Below are 25,639 nucleotides of genomic sequence, written 5' to 3'. Positions count from 1 at the left end.
TCAGCAATTAATAATATAAAACATATTTTTAGTGTATTTAAATATAAAAATATAAATACAGCTATTATTTACGTAGGGCCCATAACATTTTATATTTCTTAAGTTACAATTTGTTAGTGCCTAGTTATTATCCCAGTAATTACTGTACGGATCAGCTGTGTGCGCGCTTCATTGCGAATGCCAACTAGAAACAGATGATTTTTGTTACGTTGTTTTGTTGCAAAGGCACCTGGTGCTATACAATTTTATGAAAATTAAGCAAATACCAAGATGAATAGCCTCCTGCGACAAGGACATCGCCTGGGCTGCTGTCTGCCGGCTGTCCAGCAGCAAATCCACACCACCGCCGTGCATAGGACTTTCTGGGAGCGCGAAAAGAAGTCCGGCTACAAGACCAAACTGCCGGAGCCCTCGAAAAAGCAACTCATCTTGGACGGATTGAGGGATCTGAAGGAAGAAATGAAGCTGTGGCGCCAGGAGGTCAAGGAGCAGCTGGACAGTGACCCCATCCTGGTCTTCCGTCCTGGCGAAACGGATGTGGTGTTCGATTTCAAGGCTCCGGATGTGCTGGACAAGTGGACGGTGACCACGGATGCGGATCACGGCGAGGGCAAAAGCACTGCCACACTGGAGCTAAGTGCAGCCGGAGCGGGACTATTCCATGGGGAAGTCAACTCGGATCACATCAAGGATGGCATCATCAAAAGGACGGGATACGCTAATATACGCACCAAGAGAGTGCGGGTGGGTTATTTATGGAATTTTTAGTTATTATCTTGATATCCCTTATCATATATTTATATTTCCCCTTAGAAATCCTTCAAGCGCGAGTCCACCTACGACTGGACGCAGTACAACATGCTGATCATGAAAGTCCGAGGCGATGGACGCAGCTACCTGATCAATCTGCACACCGAGGGCTACTTCGATCTGATGTGGAATGACATCTACCACTACGTTTTGTATACTCGCGGTGGACCCCACTGGCAGATCGCCAAGATTCCCTTCTCCAAGTTCTTTCTCTCCTCGAAGGGACGGGTACAGGATCGCCAGGGAGCCATACCGCTAAATAGGGTGACCCACTTTGGATTCTCCGTGGCCGCCAAAAAGGGGATGGATGGTCCATTCGGCCTCGAGATAGAATATGTGGGCTTGGAGTACGATCCTAGTCATCGCGAGGAGTTCGCCTACGAGATGTACCAGACACCCAAATATATTGTGGCCACGTAACGTAACGCTTACGTTGCGGCAGTGTTATTTAATTGTAGAATACGTACGAAGAACAGTAAAGATTGGTTAACAAGCGACGGTTTTCATTCGTCTTGAAAAAAATGATTTTTTTCGACTTTATTTTATAGAATATAATCTACAAGTGATTGTTATAATTTGTAATTATTTATCATTTTTTTTGTTTTCTTTATTTATAAAAAGAATTTGGGTTTAACTTCAAAGACGTATCTAAAAAACATTCACTTGAGGAAAAAGTAATTTATTTTGCAGTATTTAATTATCTATTCCTGATTCTATAATTTTCATTTTAGTCAGTAGCTACTCTTTACTCAGCTGGTTTTACGCTCTTTTTATCTCTCTGCTCTCTCTCGGTATCTTTCTTTTGCAACACCTTTCTCTTTGCAATCAGCTGTTTAAATGTTTACATTCACAACGTCGAATCTTCAGGGTCATTTAAGCGTTGAAATTGCAGTTATTATTCCTTTTCCAGAGGTATTTTAGCCTCTCCACGACTGCCAATTAGCGCTCGGCTTTCTGTATTTTGTGTGAATTGCGCGGCTTGTGTTTTCCGCTCAGTCTGCTCCGAAACTTCTACCGATAAAAAAGCTGCCGGAAAACTTCCGCTTTAGTTTTTGAGTTTCATCGCGGGAGACATTGCTAACTGTGGTGCTTCATTGTCATTATCAGACTTTAGATAAAATCATGGTAAGTGGTTTTCTAAGTAAAGTGGCAAGCAAAAATAAACTTATCCAGCTAGAAAAACCTTTGTAAAAGCGTGGGGAAAAGCTAGAAAAAGCGTGACCATGTGGCAGTTCAGTCACCGCGACCTTGAGTACAAGTTGTTAGTCTTAATCCTGGCTGTAACCACAACAAACTAAATCAATACTAGTCGACGGTCTTTACGCACTTTACCGGTTTGCTCGTACTATTTAATTTATGCGCCAAAAATAGAAAACAAATGATATTAAATGAGACAAAACCAGTCGGCGACCATCGAATCGAAAGTGTTGGTTGCAAGAAACCAGTTCTTGTTACCATTCCTGTTATCGCGACTCCGTCTCCACCTTATTTTTTACCTGTTGTCTGAGTTTTACCTTCAGTTTTACCTCCATCAGCGTCACTTGCTGACGTGTGTAGTTCACTGCGAAAATGGTGCAATTTACGGTAGTCGCTAAAGCTAAGCCTGTTGAAAGATCTAAGTCTATTTAAACGATCCATAATCTATAAAATCACTGAAAATATTATAATAGCTGCAAATGTACACATTTTCTAATCTTATCTCTAAAATTATTTGATATCCATTGTTGCATCATTTCTATCTTATGATATTTAAAAAAGTCAAGAGATTTTTTTTTAAACAATTAATTGTCTTTCATTGCTGTATTTTTAATTTATTTTACAAAAAAAATTAATCCTTAAAGCAATCTAAATCATTACAAACTGTAGTGCTTATATTTGGTTTTTTATATTTATTTGTACTCCAATCCATAATCTCATAATCTCTTACAGGAGGAGACGTATCTGTACGATCCCAGTCTGCTGATAAAGCTGGACTTTCATCGCAGTCCCGCCAAGTTCAAGCCCTTCATATCGGCGGCTAATCCCGGCGAGCCCTGGATGAAAGTGCGTCCCCTCAAGGACAGCGACTACGATCGCGGATTCCTACAGCTGCTCTCTCAACTTACTCATGTTGGCAATGTGAATCGCACTCAGTTTTTGAGTAAGTCGATAATGACAACTTGTTTGATAAAAGACGGTATTAACAATATACCATTCTAGCCCGCTTTTCGCAGATGAAAGCCAGTGGTGATTACTTTGTGACAGTTATTGAGGACACTCGCAAGAATGAGATTATTGGAGCTGCATCCTTGGTTATCGAGCGCAAGTTCATCCACAATTGTGCTGTGGTAATTTTAGAGAAAAGAAACCTATGATTTATCCATATATTTAATTCCTTAAATGTTTATTATTCAGCGTGGTCGTCTGGAGGATGTGGTGGTAAACGATACATATCGTGGCAAACAACTGGGCAAACTGTAAGCATAAATGGAATAGATCACCCCAAGAAAGAAATACTAATCTGATATATCTTCCAGAATTGTGGTTACTGTATCCCTGTTGGCCGAGGAATTGGGCTGCTACAAAATGTCGCTGGACTGCAAGGACAAGCTGATCAAGTTCTACGAGTCGCTGGGCTATGTGGCCATTCCCGGGAACTCCAACTCCATGACGATTCGTTACGATGAGGGGCCAACGCTCAAGCGGAATACCACCTCTGCCGGCTCCAGTGGAACAGTGGGCGACTCCTGCCAAACTGTGAGCCTCGATTTTGCCTCTTGACAATTAGCCGCCAACGCTGCTCCAAAGTCCAAGCTTTGAGTGGGTGCACAACCCAACTCAAAGCTACAACTGCGCGAAGCGCAATGCAAAAAAACAGAAAATTGGATCCACAAAAAACAATATAATGCTTTGCATTGCCAAAGTTCCATTGCGCTGAGGGCATTTTGGATTTTTGGACAGCGCTGGCAGGCGGTGGTGTCCTTGTGGGACCGTGATTTCCATCCACCCGCGAGGACATACAATTAGTTATTTAGTTAAAGACAACCGCAACATATGTTGCTCTCTGTTTTTAATCCCTACAGAACTCTCAATTTTATAATTTTTTCTCCCCTTTCTGCTACTGAACGTGCGGCTCAACTCTCAACTCAAAGGTAGTTGTAATATTACCTTTTAAAAGCACCTTCATCAAGTAGCACTAAGTTTCATAAACTCAGATAAATACACTAAACATAAAACTAACAACTTCGACTTAAGCTCAATACGAACCTTCGAAAACACTAAAGAATATTTTAAATATATTGATTAAATTAAATGATAATTTTAAAGCCTTTTTTTATTAAAAACTATTTTTTTAGTCTATGAAAGTAATTTAACAATTGATCAACAGAAAACATTTTTATTTGGCATTATTATTTATAAATATTTAAGTAACAAACAGTGTTGGAAAATGGTGATTATACAAGTTTTTAAAATTTGTTTTTGGCTAATTTTAAACTATTCTTAAATATTTAATTTATCGATTTTATTCCACAAACAGTAAGTAAGCTTAAAACTAATAGTAAGCTGCTCGAAATATCGAAAGGTTCTCAAGTGTTTTTGCAAGGTACTTATTGGGAAAAAGTCTTCTCTAACTAAAAGGGATTCAAATCGGGGGTAGAAGCTGGGTAAACCCAGCCTCTTCCGCGTCTCATGAGTACGAGCACATGTGTCCACACTTGGGGCACTTGGAGTGCTTGGCGAAGTACTTCTGAAGATGCTCGATGTGGCCGCCATGGGAGCATCCCTGGCACCAGGCGTAAAGACCACGGACGATAAGGCCACAGACGCAGCACTTGGCCGACTGCATGGACTTGCACTTGTCGCAGTACCAGCCCACCTTGCCGCCCATCGGTCGACCACATTCTCCACAGTTCGTGTGCATGGCCGTCGAGTGCTGGTTGATCTGCTGCACGGATCGCAGCCAGGAGCGGTTGATCACCTCACAGGCCTCGTTCCACAGCTCGTAGCGATGCAGCTGGTCCACATAGGTGTAGAACCAGTGCTCCTGGAAAGGAAAACCAAAGGTTAACCATGATTTTGACAGCATATATTTATGTATACTAACCACCAGAGTGTCCTCAATGGGCAGCAGTTTACGAGCCTCTCCCAAAGCTATTAGCACTGTCAGCGCAGTTTGAACATCACCAACGTCGTTCATCAGCATGAGGGCGTCGGACACAAACTTATGTGGCTCCCACATGGGAATGGGCGGAGCATGACTGACTTTCAGTACAGTGGGAACATGAGGTGGCTAAAAGATTAATCAATAAATCACCTAAACCATAAATTGTACTAGTAAGTTGCAAAACCAACTTACGGGCGACTTCTCGTGATCGGAGGCCTTGAGATCCAGTTGAGGGCGAGCTGCCTGAACATCGTGATGCAGGGCAGGAAATGCCAAAGCCTTGGCGCATTCTGTGGGACCCACGAATATGAATCCATTGCGTAACAGCTCAAAGTTGTCAAATGTTATCTCGCTGATGATTTGCGTCTCGGAGAGAATCACAGAACTAGTAGGTGGATGCTCTACTCCACTGCCACCGAGCGGATCGTCATCCACATTGGCCACATCAATCTCGTGGGCCGTCTCCGGAGTGTTTCCATTGAGATCCTGGCCCAATTCACTCCGCTGCTGGGGCCAATCGCTGGCCACTTGGGTGGCACGGCGGGAGTTCATCGGATTCTTTTGGTTCGAGAAAGAGGAGCGGTGCTCGAAGGGAGGCTCAAAGTGATTGCTGCCGTAGAAGAGTTTGATAAAGTTCCACAATGTGGTGGCCTGCAAAAACCTAGTAAGTTTTTTGGGTTGAATAATGAATTAATCTTCTTACATTATGTTTGCCGTATTTCTTGGACACTTCTGCGTTGTGCTCGCAAAGCTCCGACAGCTTTTTGCCACTAATTATCAGTTCCCTGGCACAGCCAATAAAACTTTCATGTTCTTGGGTAGGTCTTGAGACGGATTCACTTAGGGGATAGCCAGAAAACTGAAAGAAATAAAATATTAGGTTAAGGCTTAACTTGTGTTTAAAATATTAGATTTACCGTTTCGTTAACCATGATTTTGTACATCTTAGAATGGTCCAAATGAAACTGAATACTTCCAGCCACATTCGGTTTCCGGCGACTTCTAAAAAGATAGTCCTTAGAAACTAGCAAGTGAATATTGTTTAATAAGCATACATAAAGCTGGAAGACTTGGTATTGGATGCGCCACTGGCTTTTGGGGCATATTCTTTGATCTTATTGACAAACGAAATGTCCCCAAATCTGCCCAAGCTGGCTCCCTGGGCATTTGCCTTCATGGCTGGCCTTGTGGCATCCTTAAAAGCATGCTTATAGATGGTGGAGTCCTTGCTGATGGACAGCAGACAGTGGGAATCGCTGCCCTGCCACGCAATACCAGTGGTCACATTGGTGTGCTCATTGAAGGAGGCGAAGGGGATGTAGGGTCTCCGGATGTCCCACACATGCACGCTGTAGTCCACCACTAGGGCGCAGCTGGCAATGTGATAGCTGGAAGAGATACGGTAGAATAAGTATACGAAAGAAGGTTTTGAACGACAACCGAAACCCACGTTCTTTCTGGCCGCCATTTCACCCGTCCTACCACCGCTATCGTATGGATAGTGTGCTCCAATCCCGGCCTGCCGTCCATGTTCCACACCTTGATCTGCTTGTCCCGACTGCCGGTGGCCAGCCAGTTTCGCGTGGGATGCCAGTCGCAGGTGTAGACGGGTCCGTAGTGAGCCGTAAACTGGACCATGCACTTGTCCCACTTTCGCATGTCCCACAGTTGGACGGTTCCGTTCTCGGAGACGGCGGAGAATATGTTCTGCGTGTGCGGACTGAACTTCACGTCCCTCACCGACTCCGAGTTGCAGAAGTATGTGTTAACGGACTTATCCGATCGAATGTCGAAGCACTTGATGGTGCCATCTTGGGAGCCAGAGATCAGGATGTTGGGTTCGCTGCTATGGAAGGTCACGGTGTTGGCAGTGCGCTCATGCTCGTTGTACACCAGGAGCTGCTTCTGCCGCCCAAACTTGGAGAGATCCCACACGGAAACCACGCCATTGGTGGCCGCCGTGGCCAGAAGATTACTATCCAAGGTGGACCAGGCCACATCATTGGCGGAATAACTAAGGTTCTGGTTCTTCCCGCGCATGTTACACGATTCCGTAAAGCCATTGCTGTTGATGGCGTACACCTTGAGCACTGTTGGGCGAAAGTACCAGATGTATTTATAGAAAAACCTTGAATGCTTTTAATCTTACAGCTCCTTCCAGCCAAAGCCACCTGGTTGTTATCCTTGTTCAAAACCAGCGCATTTGCATGTCCCTCCACGCATATCCGCAGCGAAATTGTGGAGGTGTCCTTTTCCTCCAAGGAATCGGGCATCCTGCAGCAGTTTGCGTTTTTGAAAAACAAAACAGTGATTTGATAAGACAAGACGCTATCTATTATTTTTCTGTTGGTTCAGTATGACCGTTTCTAGAGCGGCAAAACATTGCGGTAAATGTTCTGAAAAACGCCATAACTGAAGATTTTCGTTAATTCCTTAAAAATTTCTGCAGGTTTTAGTTTATAATACACCTAATAAGATTAGGTATAGCTATTGGTTTTGCTTTTTCGTACGAAAAGAATAAAGTTATTCATATTTAAAGGCTTATTTCTATGTTTGAAAAGTTTAAAATTTTAAAATTACAAGAGCATTTTTGGAACACCCCAATAAGAACTGCTAAATAATGGGCTACGTTGCCAGACCACTCTAGCCGGCAGAGTGGCAACGCCACCCCTGCGCCCTTGCTGTTTACAAAAATCACGATAGACTTTTTCGGCAATTTTCATTAATAGCGCAACAAGTTATCTCGTAAAAGCAGGAAGGAGGAGCCAGGTGATCCTTCCCGAAAATGCCGGACATCAAGATTACGCCGCTGGGCGCCGGCCAGGATGTGGGCCGCAGCTGCCTGCTGCTCTCGATGGGCGGCAAGAACATAATGCTCGACTGCGGGATGCATATGGGGTATAATGATGAGCGCCGGTTCCCGGATTTCTCCTACATAGTGCCGGAGGGACCGATCACCAGCCACATCGACTGCGTGATCATCTCGCACTTCCACCTGGGTGAGTCTTTTCGTTCCAACGACGACGACTCCTTATTGAGGCAGCAATGGTTCTAATTGATTCTTTATCAATGCAGATCACTGTGGCGCCTTGCCATACATGTCCGAGATTGTGGGCTACACCGGACCCATCTACATGACGCACCCCACCAAGGCCATTGCACCCATCCTGCTGGAGGACATGCGCAAGGTGGCCGTGGAGCGCAAGGGCGAGTCCAACTTCTTCACCACCCAGATGATCAAAGACTGCATGAAGAAGGTTATACCGGTCACGCTCCACCAGAGTATGATGGTGGACACGGATCTGGAGATAAAAGCCTACTACGCTGGTCATGTCCTGGGTGCAGCCATGTTTTGGATCAAGGTGGGCTCCCAGAGCGTGGTATACACGGGTGACTACAACATGACTCCGGATAGGCATCTTGGAGCCGCCTGGATAGACAAGTGTCGACCGGATTTGCTCATCTCCGAGAGCACATACGCAACCACCATTAGGGACTCAAAGCGCTGTCGCGAAAGGGACTTTCTCAAGAAAGTACACGAGTGCGTGGCGAAGGGCGGCAAGGTACTAATCCCTGTTTTTGCATTGGGTCGCGCCCAGGAACTGTGCATCCTGCTGGAAACCTACTGGGAGCGCATGAACCTCAAGTACCCCATCTATTTTGCCCTGGGTCTCACGGAGAAGGCCAACACATATTACAAAATGTTCATCACCTGGACGAACCAAAAGATCCGAAAGACTTTCGTCCATCGCAACATGTTTGATTTCAAGCACATCAAGCCATTTGACAAGGCCTACATTGATAATCCTGGAGCCATGGTGGTGTTTGCCACCCCGGGAATGCTGCACGCGGGCCTCTCCCTGCAGATCTTCAAGAAATGGGCGCCCAATGAGAACAACATGGTGATTATGCCCGGCTATTGTGTACAGGGCACAGTGGGCAATAAGATCCTTGGAGGCGCTAAGAAAGTGGAGTTCGAGAACCGTCAAGTGGTGGAGGTCAAAATGGCCGTGGAGTACATGAGCTTCTCGGCCCATGCCGATGCCAAAGGTAGATTAAACTAATATGTTTGAAGATGGACATAGTAATACCTTTATTCTTGCAGGCATCATGCAGCTAATCCAGAATTGTGAGCCAAAGAACGTAATGCTCGTCCATGGTGAAGCAGAAAAGATGAAGTTCCTGCGCTCAAAGATCAAAGACGAGTTCAACCTGGAAACATACATGCCGGCCAATGGCGAGACCTGTGTAATTTCAACGCCCGTCAAAATACCCGTAGATGCCTCCGTTTCCCTACTAAAAGCCGAGGCCCGCTCCTACAACGCCCAACCGCCAGACCCCAAACGACGGCGGCTCATCCATGGCGTCCTTGTGATGAAGGACAATCGAATAATGTTGCAAAACCTAACCGATGCCCTCAAGGAGATCGGCATCAATCGACATGTGATGCGATTTACCTCCAAGGTCAAGATGGAGGATCCTGGTCCCATGATCCGCACCAGTGAAAGGCTCAAGACTCTGCTCGAAGAAAAGCTGGCCGGTTGGACGGTTACAATGCAGGAGAACGGCTCCATAACCATCGAGTCTGTTGAAGTAAAGGTGGAGGAGGACGAGAAGGACCCCAAGCAGAAGACCATTTTGATATCCTGGACCAACCAGGACGAGGACATCGGAGCCTACACACTGAACGTGCTCCAGAATATGTGCTAAGCAACGAACGAAGCATCCCAATGAAATCCCATGCCTTAATTCCATAGATAAGCACAAAGTGTAGTTGTCATTTCTTGAAATTTGAATATGGGCTAAAATATACGTAAATATTCCAAAAGGACTGCGGGATTTACCTTAACTTTCGTTTCAAGGTTTCATTTTTTAACATCTAATTTTTTTTAAAATTTGGTTATATATTTGAAGAAGGAATTTTTAGTTTTAGTTTAATTGGTGAATAGGGATTCACACGTAATTAAATTACATATGTTAAAAAGAACTTCAATATAATAATCATCAAATCTCAAAATAATATCAATTTATGAAAACCTTTGCAGTTTCTCTTTGAATTTCTTGACTACCACTCCACAAAGTTAAACACTCCAAGAGTTAAGAGTTATTTTCGTTCGTTCCACGCTATTTATTCTGGGAGTTTTTTCTGAAAGTGTAACATTACTAGGGTTCCAGGCGTCGCTCCTGGTGCCTGGCACCATATGCAATTAGCTTTATGTATCGTTGGAGCCTTTCGAACACGTAAACGTCATCGCTTATGTGAGGGCGGCGGCACCGGAGATGATTTCAATCAGCTCGCGAGTGATGACCGCCTGTCGGGTGCGGTTGAAGGTGAGGGTCAGCTTGTCAATCATCTCACCGGCGTTCTTGGAAGCGTTGTCCATGGCAGTCATGCGGGAGGACTGCTCAGAGCAGGCACCCTCCTTCATGGTGTAGAAGATGAGCGAGGCCAGCGAGAACTCCAAATAGCTCTTGACCACATCGCTGTCGAGCGAGTCGTAGACGGCCAGCTTCTCGGACTTCTCCACGGTGTCTCCACTGTAGATGGGAAGGGTGGAGCACTGGTAGGACACCACCGACTTAAACCTGTTGTAGACGATCTTGCCCTCTGTGTAATCGTAGCCGGCCTGCATCACCTCGTTGGCGATCTTCGAGGCGTCCAGGAAAGTGGGCGGCAGACGGCCCACCTCGTTGGCCACCATCAGGATGTTCTTGCCGTACAGGCGGGACAAGATCGCGCGCGACTTGTCGCCCACGCAGAACACCTTGGTGTTGGCCTCATCCTGGGCCAGTTCTCCGCGAATGAGACGAGCCACACCAGTGTGGACGGCGCCGCAGAGACCACGATCCGAAGTCACAGCGATGAGCAGCTTCTTGGGCTCCGCCTTCTCGTCGGCCTGGATTTCAGTCTTCTCGAAGAACTGCTGGGCACCAATGCCGTAGGGACGCGCCGCCTTCAAGTCTCGCTCCGCACGAGCGTACTTCGCAGCGGACACCATCTTCATCGATTGCGTAATTTTCTGAATGTTCTTCACGGACTTCAGGCGCATCGAAATCATCTTCAGGGTGGCCATGCCACGCTGCTGCTGGGCCAGCACGGTGGCCTCCATGGCCAGGGGCAGCAAGAGCTGGGTGCGTTGCATCATCATCCTGTGAGCTGTCGAAGATTCCCTGCCACGAAAATTAACTTAATTTCAACTCGGCAAAATGGTCGGAGAAAATTCACCTGCGTTAAGTTGGCTGCGCCACAACGAGTGTTATAACACCGAGGGTAGTTGCCACCCTGTTGAAGTTTGTTGTTATTCGTGGAGACTGGCAATCAGTGGCGTAGAAAAAGGCCTAGCTTGAAAAATAATTATTTTTAAATATGTATATAACAACTAAAATTTGATTATGAAAATAATGTATTTGGTAAAATTTATTATTGATTTTTTTATTTTCAGTGTTGTCAGATGATATATATTTACTTTTGCTTCTGTTCATTAAATAATAAATACTTAATTAAATATTTTAGAATATTCAACTTAAATTGAAACGAGTGAAGTAGGAGTAATTATATTTTACTGAACAAGAATTTTACTAGTTAAACTTGAATTTGATATGTTAAACTTGAACTATTAATTATGTTTTTTTAGAGAAAGTAATATTTTACAAAATTGAGACAAGCGCTTATTTTAAGTGCTATGCGATTGTATATTAAATAAACTTAAATAAATAATCATATAAATTAATATATGTATGTCCCCTTTATTAACTTATGATGCTACGCCAATGTTGGTTATGCATCTTTAAATCCTGTTAGGGCCACAAAAGCATAAGATAAGATAAATTAATTTACCAAGTAAGAAAATATTTGTGACTAGGTCTTAATAAAAATGATTAAACAACAAATGATTGTTAATAAAGTGGGTGAGCAAAAATGTCAACTTGTTTTTCAGCTGCGACCAGAATTGCCACCCTGTTTCCTGTGTCCTCCGTTGCAGTCAGCTGCTCACGCACGTCCTCCGTTTCCCCGTCACTAACGCCTCACGCAAAAAAAGCTGACGTACACGGGAAAACGATTAGGAATTTTCGACGGAGACGAGCGCCCGATCCGATCAATTGACTTCCCCGCCCCGCATTAGCGCCAAATATATCGGATCGTCCTGTCCAGGATTCCCAGGATCCCAGGAATGAGACCTCTCGGGACTAAAAACAGCGGATAAGTGTTAGCCAGCGTGTGCGTGTGTGTGTGCGTGTGCAAAGCTGGAAAATTGTTGCTGCGCAGCGGAGGATTTATAGAACATATAGCAGCAGAATTGGCATGACGAAGATAAAGATAAAGCTAAAGCTAAAGACAGAGGCATAAGGCACAAGGCTAAAACCAAAATCGGAGGCTCCACAACCGAATTCAGTGCCTTTGCAGCAGCAGCAACAAGGTGTGTGTGTGCGTGTGTGTTGCCTGCGCAGTGTGTTGTTGTTGCAGTTGCGTCGTGACACAACAGTAACAAAATATTGAGCCGCCGAGCAAAACACATGATGTGGTCGTTCTTCTCGCGCGACTCCTCGAAAGACTTTCCCTACGACATTGGCGAACCCGTGGGCGGCTTTGATCAGTACTCCATATGGACACTGCACAAGGCCAAGCGCAAGACGACGCTGGAGGAGGTGTCCGTGTTCGTCTACGACATCCGCAGCGGATCCGATACCAAATGCGAACTGGCCAAGGCATCGCTGAAGAGGCTGAAGACATTGCGTCACCCCAGCATCCTGCAATACTTAGACTCCCTGGAAACGGACAAGATGCTGTATGTGGCCACCGAGGCGGTGGATCCGCTGGGCAGCTATTTCGCCAAGCTGGGCAGCGACAATGTGCAGAAGGGCCTCTACCTGGCATGGGGCATCTTCCAGATCACAGTGAGTACTGGGTATACCCCTCTATTTTCTACGCTTATTAATCAAATCTTTAAAATTTCCCTTTAGCGCGCCTTGTCCTTTCTCAACAACGATGGCAATCTGCGGCACAACAATGTCTCAGCTTGGTCGGTGTTCGTCAATGCTTCGGGCGAGTGGAAGCTGGGCAGCCTGGAGTATGTCTCAGCGGCTGATGGCAATCCTATGCCGCCCGCCAAGATCCCAGTGACCCTGGAGGTCTACGATTCCCCAGAGAAAAACGATCAGAGCAAGCTGAAGGCGGCCACTAAATGGTACACGCAGCATTTACCCCTCATATGTTTTAAACCTAATCTATATCTCATTTATCAACCAGTTCCGTGGACATGTGGGGCTTGGGCTGTCTGGTATGGGAGGCCTTCAATGGCGTGCTCAAGCAACGCTCCAACCTGAAGGACATAGAACACATACCCAAATCCCTGCAATCGCTCTACTGCGAGCTAGTGGGAGCCTCGCCTTCTAATCGCCCCAATCCGGCGGACATAATCACACGGTGCCGCAAGCCGGGAGGCTTTTTCAAGAATGATTTGGTGGACACACTGCTCTTCCTGGAGGAAATCCAAATCAAGGACAAGGCAGAGAAGAATCGCTTTTTCAGTGGACTGACCACGCATCTGGACAACTTTCCGGACAATGTGTGCAGGCACAAGATACTTCCACAGCTGATAACAGCCTATGAGTACGGAGATGCAGGCTCGGCAGTGCTGGCACCCATGTTTAAGGTTGTACATTGAATTTATACCCCTTATCTGGCTTGAATTCACACAGCATTGATTTCTTGCAGCTGGGCAAACTCCTGGACGAGGTGGAGTACCAGAAACGCATTGTGCCCTGTGTGGTCAAGTTGTTCGCTTCAACGGATCGTGTGACGCGATCGCGCCTGCTGCAGCAGCTGGATCTGTTCATCGCCCATTTGCAGCCACAGGTGGTCAACGATCAGATTTTTCCCCAGGTTGCTCACGGCTTTCTGGACACCAATGCCACTATACGCGAGCAAACGGTCAAGTCGATCATCCATTTGGCGCCCAAGCTCAACTACAACAATCTGAACGTGGAGGTGCTGCGTCACTTTGCCAGGCTGCAGGCGCGGGATGACCAAGGCGGCATTCGCACTAACACGACTGTGTGTCTGGGCAAGATTGCACCGCACTTGCATCCGCAGGTGCGTCAGCGCGTGCTGGTCTCCGCCTTCATTCGCGCCATGCGGGATCCCTTTCCGCCGGCCCGAGTCGCCGGAGTTTTGGCACTTGCCGCCACCCAGCAGTACTTTTTGCTCAGCGAAGTGGCCAACCGGGTGCTGCCTTCTCTGTGTTCCCTCAGCGTCGATCCGGAGAAAACGGTGCGCGATCCGGCTTTTAAAACCATCCGCGGCTTCCTGGGCAAACTGGAGAAGGTCTCCGAGGATCCCAGTTTGCGAGAGACAATGGGTGAGTCCAATATATGCGATTAATAAATAAAACAATCGTTAAATTTATTAATGAGTTAAAAGACTACTAAATTAGTTTGGCAAATTTATTCTTGGAACCCTTTTTTGTATATAGTAAAGACAATAATTTCAGTTCAAATATTTTAAGTTTAATAAATATAAAAAGTTTAATAATTCAACTTAAACAAATGGGGTTTTTAACAGTAACTTAACGCTTAATGTATTTTAAATACTAATGTAATGAAGTGGAACGTAATGGATTTGATTAGGTAATTGACACATTATCAGCGATAAATTTAAAAAGAGATTCGACATGTGTTAGTTTCTAGATTTAGTACGTTAAGCATAAGGTCTAGGCTATAACTAATTAGAAATTTTCTCTTGCAGAGGCGGATGTTCACACGGCCACGCCCTCAATTGGCAACGCGGCGGCCACCTGGGCGGGATGGGCGGTGACGGCCGTTACAGCCAAGTTCTATCGCAGCCAAAGTGATTCGTCTCGACCAAGACCGCCTTTAACTGGACGCAATCTGTCCAAGCCAGCGTCGCTTGGTGAGTATTCGCCTAGCTTATGCAATGCTCACAATGCAATTAACCTGGCTTACATTTGCTGTGCAGAGCAACCATCGAGCAGCAGTTTATCGACCACCACAAGCAGTGTTACCTCAATGACGTCGCTGGAGCATGAAAGCAATGACACCTCCGCCTCGGCCTCTGATTATGGCAACAACGATTGGGACAACGAAAATTGGGGCGAAATGGATGTGGGTATTATTTTGACTACCATTTGAATACCACTAATTATTCTTGTTAAATTTCAGACCTCTCAGGATCCCAGCAGTCCGCTGGCAGCCAGCTCCAACAATGGCGCCTTGATGGCTGCCAATGCCTTGAGTGAAGTGCGCGATGGCTGGGACAACGAGGAGTGGGGAAGTCTTGAAGAGGATCCGGTACGACATAGATTCTCTATCTCCCAATTTATTAGCTAACTTCCTTAAACTTTTCACAGTGCGAGGAGGAAGAGCAGGCGGAGCAGGAGCAGCAGCAACAGCAGCTGGCCAGACAATCTATATCATCCACCACGTCATCCAGTCAGCAGCATCAGCGCCCGCTGCTACCGCATCAGCAACAGCATCCCCATCAGCAGCAGCTGCAGCAGCACGAACTCAACGACCTGATCGAGCCGCTGGCAAAGCTCAACTCTCACGTCACCTCGCCGTCGAAGCAATCGATGCTGCGGCCAAAGGAGCTGCCCAATCTATCCAGCAGCAACACGTCGCCCACGTCGGCCACTGCCAATTGTAATAACATTAGCCCGCCTTCGTCGCATTTAAATAATTCGACGCATAATGCCAATTGGAATAGCGATTCGTGGGCCGACGGGGAATTTGAGCCACTGGATGAATCGGGATTTGGTGAGTTTGAGGATTCTCTTTTAAAAACTTGCTACAAATAGTATAGACAAAAACTAATGCGAACAATTTGTAATTTTAGGAAATGCCAAACTAGATGAGGCGCGTCGCAAGCGTGAGGAGAAGAAGTTACAGCGACAGCGGGAATTGGAGGCGCGGCGGGCCCAACGGGCGAGCGGTCCCATGAAGCTCGGCGCCAAAAAGCTTTAAAAATAATCAGCGGATAACAGCATCGAGTGTTATTTGGCTGTTATTTTCATCGTAAGCCCAAAGTGTATTTTGTATATTTCTGTGCGTGTATGTGTCTTTGTCCCGCTCCCAATATTCCCGCTCTGGGTGTGATTTTTTGTTGATTTTTGGGTACCAGTTTGCATAAAATGCAATCTCTGTGTCTCGAGCCTCCATTTCGATTCCGTAACATAGCCGTACTGTACTTCTAATGCTGGCACGATATTAGCTAATATATACTTAGCGTCTCTAACGAAATTTCAAATGTAAAGCACTGTAATTAAAACCTGTAATTTATATTTATAAAACCAAAAACAAACGACAAAGCAAACAACCAACCAACCAACCAGTAGTTAGTAAATTACTTCAAATTTATACTTTTATTAATTGAATCTAGTAAGAGTATCGATGATAGGGTATCCTAGATGTCTGACTAACTAAATGGATCCTTGAGCGTGATTGTCAGGCCACAAGGTAGCTGCAAATTTGAGAATCGGGGGATAATCGATATCAGTGAGTGGAAATAAGGTCTTTCCCATCCTACTACCAATTGAGTGAATGGGTGTGTGCGTGAGTGTGATTTCAAAATTAATATTAGTCACCCCTTTCAAAAGCTAAAAACTTGATGGATTCCCATACTCGATTTTCTAGACGCGCTGAAGGGTAAAATAAATATTTAAAAAATCTAAACGTATTTTTGCGAATGGAGCGTAACCAAAATTGTGAATTTTAATACATAAATAATAACGAATATTTTTATATAGTTCATAATAAACGAAAACGAATTATATAGAACCAACAAATAGAAACAACAGAAATCAAGAACAGCAAGCAATTATAGAGAGAAACAATTTTATAGCTTTTCAGAGATACATTTAATTGTAGTAGAATTGCACTTGTTATATAGATGTCCTAGGTTGCCATAAAAAGGAACGATCAGGAATGAGTTTTCCTCTCGGTTTATTTGCCATATTCCGTTGAACATTTTCGAATTTTACCCAATTAAGAACAGCACCAAACGCAAGGCCATTTTTTGCATGTCAAACTAGTAGCGTTACCTAAGCGTAAACATAGAATTTTTGAATGTCCTGTACATACATATAGATACAGATATACATAAACCTAACATGTATGCCGATTTTTTCCAATACCTCAATATCAGTGTACAATTTTTCCATAATATATTTTTGAAATACAAACGAAACTAATAACCCGAAACGAAGGAAATATGAAAAAGAAAAAAATGTTGACTTTTTGAAATCTCATTGTTGTCGCCGCGCGTCTGTTTGCATTTGCAATTGCAAGCAAAGAAACACCACATATGTATATTTGTAATTAATGCCACCCGATTCTTATCCACGTCAGCCCGATAACCCCGCCTTCTCCTTTCCACATTTATTGGCTTTCATTTTCTTATAAAAAATTTTCTCAGCAAACTTAACCTAAGCGTAAAGTACTATTTAAATGAAAACATTGAAAATACACAAATTGAAGCAACATGGAAAATTTATTGTTTAGACAAATTTTTAAGACTGCAAAAATAAAAACCAAAATTAATTGAAAGTGGTAATGGTAAATTACAAGAAAACTAAATTATTTAGTACTAATCATCAGTAAAATAAATTTTGAAATAATAACAAAAACCAACGACTGTTGTCTGTTTGGAAAGTCTTAATCGTTAACCTTGTGGGTAAGTAAATTTAAAAAATAAAAAAGAAAGCTGATCAAGGTTTTTCCCACATCTGGTCGAGTAGATATATAAATAGTTTGTTAATGGCATCTGTTTTGGCAAATGTTTCTGATGGTTTCGATTAGGTGATTGCAACAATCCAAGCCCCAGCCTTTGTTTATTTGGCCTCTGTTGCAGTTTGTGCAGCTGTTTTTGCCAGTTTTGCGGGGATAGTTAAGATGGGTAGATGCAGATAGCACAAAATACTACAAGGAGAATCTTCTTTATAAGCCAACTTATTTCTCATATGCTTTAAGACCACTGATTGTGTGAGGGAAATATTTCTGCATTTTTTTTTTTTTTTAGTTTTAACTGGCATAATTTTGTACATTTAACTTTTGTGTAGAGAAATGTAATTATTGCACGAAATCTTTTTATTCGTTTTAATTGGTTTAATTATTCCTCATTAGAAAATCATAATTATGATTTACATGATTTCATAGCATACTTATTTGAGTCAAAGAAACTCCACCCACTGCGGTAATTAAAATGAGTCAATCTGGGCAGATTAGTGCTCCTCGGTAATCCCCCAATGTCATGTCACGTTTTGCGAGCTATTTTAAAGACCTGCGACCGCACAACTTTGTTTTTCTCACGCGCCCGTTTCGCAGCTAATTTGTTGCAACTTGCGCTGTGTTTTCAACACAAGGGCGTTGCTAAAGGGGGCTGCTAAAATACATCTTCAATAATTTTCCGTTCAAATCTTTAAAGAAAAACATTTTTTTAATAATTTAGGTGTGTGTTTAAAAACAAGATATTAGTTTCAATAATTATTGAATAAACTATTTATATACAAAAAACAATTTGTGAAGTGTTTAAATAGTTCCCTTTCAAAAAGGTTAGGATCATACTTTTTTATTAATTATTTTGATTGCATATTCCGAAATTAAAAAAATGTTGTTTATAGTAAAAACTAATTAAAACACTTTTATTTGTTTAATGTTTTATATATTACTAAAATTTGACTCCCTTTTAGCATACCCCTGGTTGCAACCGATGCTCCCGCCCAGTTGTCCGCCCCCGAATGCGGCAGCTGCCAAATCTGTTGACGGAGTTGCCCTTGCCGTGAGTAATTGCCTCGCCCAGTGCCACAAATGTTACAAATGCTACAAATGTGCGCTGCTCTGGATAGAAGTGCCTAAAATAAGTAATGCCAAGTGGGGTGTTTGAGAGGAAGAAAAATAAAAACCGGAGGCGACTAAAGACGCGGATCGCTATTAATAGGCACTGAAGTCAGATGGAGACCCTGGCGATAGAGCTGCACTGGCATTACTCATACGCCCTGCCTGCCGCCTCTCGCGTGTCTAATTGTGCTGAAATTGAAGCGAACAGGCCGCGATTACCGCCGCTGCACGGGTGTGGGTAATTAAATAGTTGTCGTGATAAAGTTGAGCAAATATTGAGATCATTATGGTAATTCCGGCTGCCCTGCAACCATCCCGGCATTCAGCATCTTTGGCATTCATTTTGCGCTCATTAAACTTGAAGCAAACCTTTGTTATTTTTGCAGCCTGCGGATTTGTCACCGATACCCGAGTATTCGAGTATTGAAGCTATGCGATTTGGCACGCAGGTGTGCGGCGGCGGCCGCAAACAACTCTATACCTATACGAAATTCACATAATTTCCTCGCTTGGAGCGGGCGCAAAATGCATTAAACGCTCTTACTATTGCCATTGTCGCTGGTGTTTCGTTTTCGTTTCAGTTTGTTTTAATACCCTATGTTCGAAAAATTTTGGGGTATATTGGGAACACTAAAATTTTAACATTCTTGTTTTTAATTTAATATCTATCAAGCAACAGCATTAGTTAATTTAAGATATCCCTATAAACTAATATAACAAAACAAATTGTATATTAGGCATGGGCAGCAAAAATGTTTTCCATTTACTCAAAAATATTTTTTTAAATTCAAGTATTTACAAACATTTCCAACAATTACAACGAAAGAAATATTTTTTTAAATTTCACGACACACATACAATACATACTTAGACGCATTTTATGAATAAATGCTAGGCCATCAAAAATTCGTTAAATATTTAATCATTCGCGCCTATTTCTTATTTTGCGACTTTGACTTCCACAAGCTTTGCGCATTCAATTCAATCAAAGCGCAACGCTCCGCTCGACTCGACTCGACTCGCCTTTGGCTTTGTTTTCGGCATCTTTTGTTGTTGCGCTGCTGCAGTCGTTGCAAAAATTGTTTAAAATTTCAAATTAGCTGCAGTTTGCATCGGATAATGTTTCTACAATTGTTGCCAATTTCTAGGAGCGGTCTCTTTAGCATTTTACACAGCCCCTGCATTCTGGACCGACTTCCCAGCTGCCACCCACTGCGGGTGATGGCATTTGTGTGTAGATTAATATTTGCCAGCAAATAAATCATTCCGATCTTTGCAAGCTGTCAAGCCGACTGCACTATCATGAAATGTGTAACATGGGCTTATCCATGGGCTTAGTCTTAAGAAAACTTACAGATAATTATTTTTGCATTATTGGGAACAGAGTGAAGTTTTTTTTTAGCACATTTCAAAATATTAGCTTGCTCCCTTAGGTAAGCTATAATTCACCTAATAAAAACCACATGCAAAACTTTAAGTCGTACGTCATGACGTTCAAATTCTAAAATAAATAATATTGTACGAGTATATTTTGTATAATTTATCAAAGTAGAGGAAACCTTCTATCACTATAGGTACAAAGTACTTTGTTACATCGTTGTATAAAGATAATGTACATTAATATCTGTTAGTGTGGTAAAGTAGGTGGTAAAATTATAAGGATATAATATAAAACATAAAAAAGGCGTCAAGGCCGTAATAAACTAAGTTAAATAGAAATATAATAAAGAACAAATAATTTATTCGCTCTAAAAGACAATGATTTTTTATGTAGCTATTTCTTTTTAAGATATAAAACAAATGTACTTATTAAAAACTCAAATATCAAAAAATATGTTATTTAATTTCTATTGAAATTTAATAAAAAAAACATGTTAAATTTATCAACATGGGTATTTTTTGCCTTTGGCTTGAGAGTTAAGTTTTAGGCACTCGACTTAAGTATTATTTGTTATCTAAAACACCACGTCTTGATGTTAGCACTCAGGAGTGAAAAACCCGAAATGATTCATTGGGCTTTCCCGGCATTAACCCCGTATAAGGCCACGCTCGAGCGTACATATTTACGCAATTTGAGCAAGTTTCCGTTTTGTACAAATACGAGCAAACAGACGAATAATTATTGCGATGAACAAATATTGGTCCGTGCAAATGGACAAGCCCCCAAGGCAAACAAAGAGCGATGGGCCTTCGGGTGAAAGGGGGCTTCCATAGAAAGGAAAACCGCAGGCACGACCGCGATAAGGCGCTGAATCGGACCGGGCTCTGACAATATACTATATGTATCTTGCTCTGGTCTGTTTTGGTCCGATGTGGGGTTTTCGGTGCGTGTCCGACTTGATAATTTTGCGGAGACTCCAGACCGCAGACAAGACGATACGACAGCGGATGAATCACCATGGCATGATGGCGACCCGTGGCCACCAGAAGTCCCAAGTGTTCCACGAGCTCGGCACGAGCGCCTCTGAGATCAGTGCTGACACCTTGGCCGTTTTTGTGACCCTGCTTGTAACCCTCTTTTCAATAAAAAAAACAAAATTCTTAAAAAAAAAAATTGATTGTACAATTATATACCAATTTTGATCCTTTTCATTGACGCTATTTTTTTGGAAAAGTTTCGGAATGGTTATTATAAATATCCTCTTAAGTTAAAATTATATTTACTTAACTGTTTTATTGTGGTCAAATTGTTTTTTACTTTAACTTGTTGTGTTCCTTTTTAGTGTTTACATAAAAGGGTTCCACCATGAAATTAACTAGTCTTTCAAAGAAAATTTAACATTTAAAATTTCGAATTCTGGTCAAAAAAATTAAAATCAATTAACTATAAAATGAATTATTTACGATTTTTAAAATTGGTCAAATGTTTGTCTGCAGCTAGTAAACTTGGCTTCAAAACAAAGACAACACTGCCACGGACATCACGAGCTGTAAACAAATAAGTAAATAAATTTACAACTGGCGGCTGCATGCAACAGTTTGTTGTCGATGAATGAAAACGTGCTGCCAGAGGTGGCGGGCATGGGGTGAAGGGGGGGCACTGTGGACACTTGGAGCCACTGCAAACTGGTTTTTGGCCACATGCACACAAGACACAAAGTAAACGGCAGCGAATTGGCGCACAGTTCGAGGCTTGCCGCACACGTGTTGATTTCGCTGGCGATGCCAGCTGAGCAGCCGCAGTCTGTCGCCTGCCAGGCCACCAACCACCCACCACCTGGGCACCCCCAAAACAGAGCCCCCTACCCTTCCACCCCCTCGCCATATCACCTTTGTAAGTGGGTCAATTACAGGCTGCCATTGTCGCTTTTGCCACATGCACGTGGAAAAAACTACTATCAGGTCAAATTTAATAAAAAATTCACAACATAATTATTGACTAAATGATTTTTAGAATTTGTAATGCTTTTTTTCGATTTCACATAAAATATTGATCTCTAAGCGATATTCCGAAAAATTATACGAAATCATTAAAAATATTTATTTAAGCCATATTTTGTTTTGTTGAAATAAGTGGGCAGTTTGTAGTTTGAACTATTTTCATAGTAAAGTGTTGCATAGTTTTTCATACAAATTAAATACACATTAAATTAAATATATAAAGTTCTAATCAAATTACCATATTCCTATTCACACACATTATTATAGGGATACAGTATTATTTCCTTTAAATAAAAAGAGATATCTTATAAATCAATTTGCTCAAAGTAAACCAGATTTTCTCTGTGCACGCATGTGTTCAAAGTCCCAGCAAACTCTAAACTTGCGAAATAATAAATTCAATTTCACAAAATGGGGTAAAAAAAAAGAAGCCAAAAACGGCCAAGTCCAAAGCAATACAAATACGAATCAAAAGCATGTCTAAGTTAGTTGTGAAATTCTAGCTACATATATCGGTTGTCAAGTATCGTAGGGCGAAAGAGTAAGCCCTGAAAAAAGACGGCTTCCGATTTTATGAATATATTGCTGACATTGCCTACTAGAGTATATCACGCCACCATAATTCCGTGGGAGGAGCTCTTTGTCTAGAAGTACTATAAAGTCACCTGATTAGCGTCACGTATGCCATTAGCTGGAGATAATTTCACTGCCTTCTCTGCTCTCTTTATAATTTATTATAGCCTTTGATAAGTGCTTTATTTTCCGTATTATGCTTTATGACTGGTTAGAGCAATCTATTGCAAACTCTATATATTGCAATTTTAATATTTGTAAAAGTGTTTTCTATTATGATTTTAATAAGAGCAAAAGGAAATCCTACATTTTTTCTAGCTCTAATTTCTGTCTTTTGAATAGGAGTTTACAATTAATTACATTATATATATATATATATATATATTTATACATCTAAACTAGAACTTTGAGCATTTATAACTTGCTATTTCTATTATCTATTGTAACTCTAATGTTTCCGAATGTAAAAATGTTAAATATAATGATTTATATAAGAACAACAAGAAATCCTGAAATTTAGCTAACTCGTATTTCTCGATTTTGAATATGGCTTTACTTTTAATTAGATTTTGGATATAATCTATTATACATCTTAGCTAGACCTTTGGAGCATATATAACTTGCTATCCAACCAATCCCCTATTCCAGATCGAGGCGCCTTGCCTGCTTTTTGTGGCTGACTTGGTGGTTTGCCTGCCATTTGGGATCGGTTCTGTTTTTGGGTTGCTCTTTTCGGGTCTGGATGATCAGTCCGTCCCCAAGTGTTTCCGTCCGTACCTTTGGAACGATCTCCATGTGCGGCGATGGCGGCGGCGTTGGCGATTAATTACCCTCGAAACGGCTTTGCTGATTTCAGCTTTACGAGCCTTTTTAATTTTTTTTCGCTGGTCGCCGTCTTTTCTTCGCCTGACAAGTTGAAATATGCGTCGGACACTTTCGAGCGAGGGGCATAAAAATACCAGAACCAATCTGAACTGCTCTCGGTTTTTACTCTTTTTGCTGATTTTTGGTTTTGTTTAGCGGCTTGCGGCTGTTGTTTTTGGGCAGGCCTTTTGGTTTTTATAGTTGTTTTGGCAAGGCATTAAAACATTTGGGGTTTCGCTTTGTTCGTGCGACCGCCAATTGTTATAAGTGGATGAGTTAAGGGCTCTTGGTTCTAGAGCGGCGGCCACCGCGTGGAATACTCAATATTTATAGACCTAGGTCCGGTAGCCGAACAAAAAGAGAGCGCTTTTTAAAAAGAGTAGGGTAGATAGTGAGCGAGGGAAGACTGACACTAGCTAACATAACATAGCTTTTAACCATTTTTCGTTTGGTACAAGGGATTTTATGCACAAACATATAATAACAACTAAGTGTCAAATAGTAACTAAACAAGATGTTTTATGTTTTATGCTAAGAAACAACTTAGACTCAGAATTCTTTATAACACAATTCAATGGATAAAATAACTTAAAGTTAAAAAATGTTTGATAAAAAGTCCAATCAATTTAGCAACACTAAGTAACACAATAATCCATTAAACTTCCCATTTTTTAACTCTTATCACTAAAAAACTCGAATTTCTCTTTAACCTAATCTAATGTTTTCTCCTGCGGTATTACTTTTTTGAGTAAATAAAAAAGTTCTGTAAAATTTTTGGCATACCACACAAATGCCTGGCCTCAAGTTAACGCAATCTTAAAATATACTTCTTTTCGTGGAACTACAAAGATGTTTTTTTGATTTCTCTGCTGGCTCGGTATATTTATTAATACAATTTTTTAATGTGCCTCTAACTTGAACTACCTAAAATAAGATTGTGTTTAATTTACGATTACGTTAAAACAACGTTAAATGGGGAACCGAACATAATCCTTAGCAAACTAGTGTAATAAACCAATACCCCATTAATATCGCTCGTCTCTATTTTGTGTTAAAAATGAATTTTCTTCTGCTGCCTTCGCATTTGTGATGACTCACATTATACGTCAATACTGGTTGATATCAGGGAATTCTGGAAATAGAGGAAAGAAAGACTATTAGACGTCACTGTTGTAGCGAAGCTATTGATAAGGATTTGGATTAAAACACGTCATAGCTGGTCTGGAAGAATTGGGGATGGGGTGGCGACTTAACCCGCTTCAGGTTCAACGTACAGATGGCTTGGGGCCACACCTGTTGCCGAAACTACAATAAAAATACAAAAACCTGCGTCGCAATAAAGCAAGAGCAGAGCAACAGTAACAAAAGCAACCAAGTCGCAGAAATCACGCTACGATCATAAAGGCGAAACGTGCTAATAAAAACAAAAACAAAACGCGAGTCGCGAATCGCGCTTCTGAGCGGCAAGAAAACCCCTAGGAGCTGGACTTGAACCCAAGTGGAATCCAGAACTTCGCTGGAATGCCGGTGATTTGCCCCAGCTGATGATGAGCGAGGCAAACAGATAACACCACTCGTAAACCAGATGCAGATTCAGATACAATGGCTAGTGGAGAGGTAACCCGAAATGAGGCCAAGGCAAGCAACGGCCACGACCTAAGAAGCACCGGGAGAAATTACGCTCTTAAAAATCTCTACGAAATAAACATAATACCATCACAAAATATATAGATAGATTATTAAAATGTACTAAAAATAAATTACAATAAAACTGCCTTAACATTAGTAATGTTATTAATGGCGAGTCCTTTCTTAGTTATATCTTTAACAAACGTTAAAAGGGTTAACTTTGGTATAACGAGAAGTAAGCTTCTTTAATAACTTTTAAAGTTGTCTTGTATATTGATCCATAAGTGTAAGAAACAGTATGCTTTTCCGATCTTACTAAACAAGTTCAATGTTTTTCGCTGCCACCGCAAGATCACACATTTTTTAATTATGAGTAACCTTGTGTGA

The 25,639-nt window shown here is 42.2% G+C and overlaps 6 protein-coding genes across 9 annotated transcripts; 4 read left to right on the top strand and 2 right to left on the bottom strand.

Moving 5' to 3' along the window:
- Window positions 1-181: 181 nt before the first annotated feature.
- On the top strand, window positions 182-1,307 carry LOC128252902 (complex I intermediate-associated protein 30, mitochondrial). The gene is made up of 2 exons (XM_052981088.1): window positions 182-744; window positions 814-1,307. Exons 1-2 carry the CDS (start codon window positions 271-273, stop codon window positions 1,228-1,230), a joined length of 891 nt encoding a protein of 296 aa, XP_052837048.1. The 5' UTR covers window positions 182-270; the 3' UTR covers window positions 1,231-1,307.
- Window positions 1,308-1,649: 342 nt separating this feature from the next.
- LOC128263196 (probable glucosamine 6-phosphate N-acetyltransferase) lies at window positions 1,650-4,032 on the top strand. 2 transcript variants are annotated; one of them, XM_052997989.1, is made up of 5 exons: window positions 1,650-1,935; window positions 2,740-2,950; window positions 3,010-3,137; window positions 3,205-3,266; window positions 3,327-4,032. In XM_052997989.1, the coding sequence occupies exons 1-5, from the start codon at window positions 1,933-1,935 to the stop codon at window positions 3,568-3,570; spliced, it is 648 nt and encodes a 215-aa protein (XP_052853949.1). In that variant the 5' UTR covers window positions 1,650-1,932; the 3' UTR covers window positions 3,571-4,032. The 2 variants fall into 2 exon arrangements, with proteins under 2 accessions (XP_052853949.1, XP_052853938.1); XM_052997978.1 differs by lacking the exon at window positions 1,650-1,935 and adding an exon at window positions 2,237-2,394.
- A 144-nt stretch (window positions 4,033-4,176) lies between these two features.
- LOC128263185 (GATOR complex protein WDR24) lies at window positions 4,177-7,295 on the bottom strand. 2 transcript variants are annotated; one of them, XM_052997954.1, is made up of 8 exons: window positions 7,104-7,295; window positions 6,405-7,044; window positions 6,010-6,342; window positions 5,872-5,956; window positions 5,658-5,813; window positions 5,147-5,605; window positions 4,895-5,080; window positions 4,177-4,834 (listed from the first exon to the last, which is right to left on the bottom strand). In XM_052997954.1, the coding sequence occupies exons 1-8, from the start codon at window positions 7,225-7,227 to the stop codon at window positions 4,478-4,480; spliced, it is 2,340 nt and encodes a 779-aa protein (XP_052853914.1). In that variant the 5' UTR covers window positions 7,228-7,295; the 3' UTR covers window positions 4,177-4,477. The 2 variants fall into 2 exon arrangements, with proteins under 2 accessions (XP_052853914.1, XP_052853922.1); XM_052997962.1 differs by having other exon boundaries at window positions 5,872-5,953.
- Window positions 7,296-7,608: 313 nt separating this feature from the next.
- Window positions 7,609-9,861, top strand: LOC128262390 (integrator complex subunit 11). Its single transcript, XM_052996621.1, has 3 exons — window positions 7,609-7,953; window positions 8,030-9,004; window positions 9,060-9,861. The coding sequence occupies exons 1-3, from the start codon at window positions 7,740-7,742 to the stop codon at window positions 9,662-9,664; spliced, it is 1,794 nt and encodes a 597-aa protein (XP_052852581.1). The 5' UTR covers window positions 7,609-7,739; the 3' UTR covers window positions 9,665-9,861.
- A 190-nt stretch (window positions 9,862-10,051) lies between these two features.
- Window positions 10,052-11,320, bottom strand: LOC128262398 (ATP synthase subunit gamma, mitochondrial). The gene is made up of 2 exons (XM_052996634.1): window positions 11,181-11,320; window positions 10,052-11,125 (listed from the first exon to the last, which is right to left on the bottom strand). The coding sequence occupies exon 2, from the start codon at window positions 11,101-11,103 to the stop codon at window positions 10,210-10,212; it is 894 nt and encodes a 297-aa protein (XP_052852594.1). The 5' UTR covers window positions 11,104-11,125; window positions 11,181-11,320; the 3' UTR covers window positions 10,052-10,209.
- Window positions 11,321-11,943: 623 nt separating this feature from the next.
- Window positions 11,944-19,462, top strand: LOC128258032 (N-terminal kinase-like protein). 2 transcript variants are annotated; one of them, XR_008267935.1, is made up of 10 exons: window positions 11,944-12,850; window positions 12,917-13,140; window positions 13,203-13,608; window positions 13,671-14,313; window positions 14,700-14,864; window positions 14,931-15,076; window positions 15,134-15,262; window positions 15,322-15,727; window positions 15,807-15,985; window positions 18,658-19,462. XR_008267935.1 is itself a non-coding variant. In XM_052989424.1 (9 exons), exons 1-9 carry the CDS (start codon window positions 12,470-12,472, stop codon window positions 15,932-15,934), a joined length of 2,628 nt encoding a protein of 875 aa, XP_052845384.1. In that variant the 5' UTR covers window positions 11,944-12,469; the 3' UTR covers window positions 15,935-16,642. The 2 variants fall into 2 exon arrangements, 1 of the variants encoding a protein (XP_052845384.1); XM_052989424.1 differs by lacking the exon at window positions 18,658-19,462 and having other exon boundaries at window positions 15,807-16,642.
- The last annotated feature ends 6,177 nt before the right edge of the window (window positions 19,463-25,639 follow it).

Source organism: Drosophila gunungcola, chromosome 3R (assembly GCF_025200985.1).
Source record: "Drosophila gunungcola strain Sukarami chromosome 3R, Dgunungcola_SK_2, whole genome shotgun sequence".
Lineage (NCBI taxonomy): Eukaryota > Metazoa > Arthropoda > Insecta > Diptera > Drosophilidae > Drosophila > Drosophila gunungcola.
Note: the sequence above shows the minus strand (reverse complement) of the source record. Positions and strands in the feature narration are given on the sequence as shown.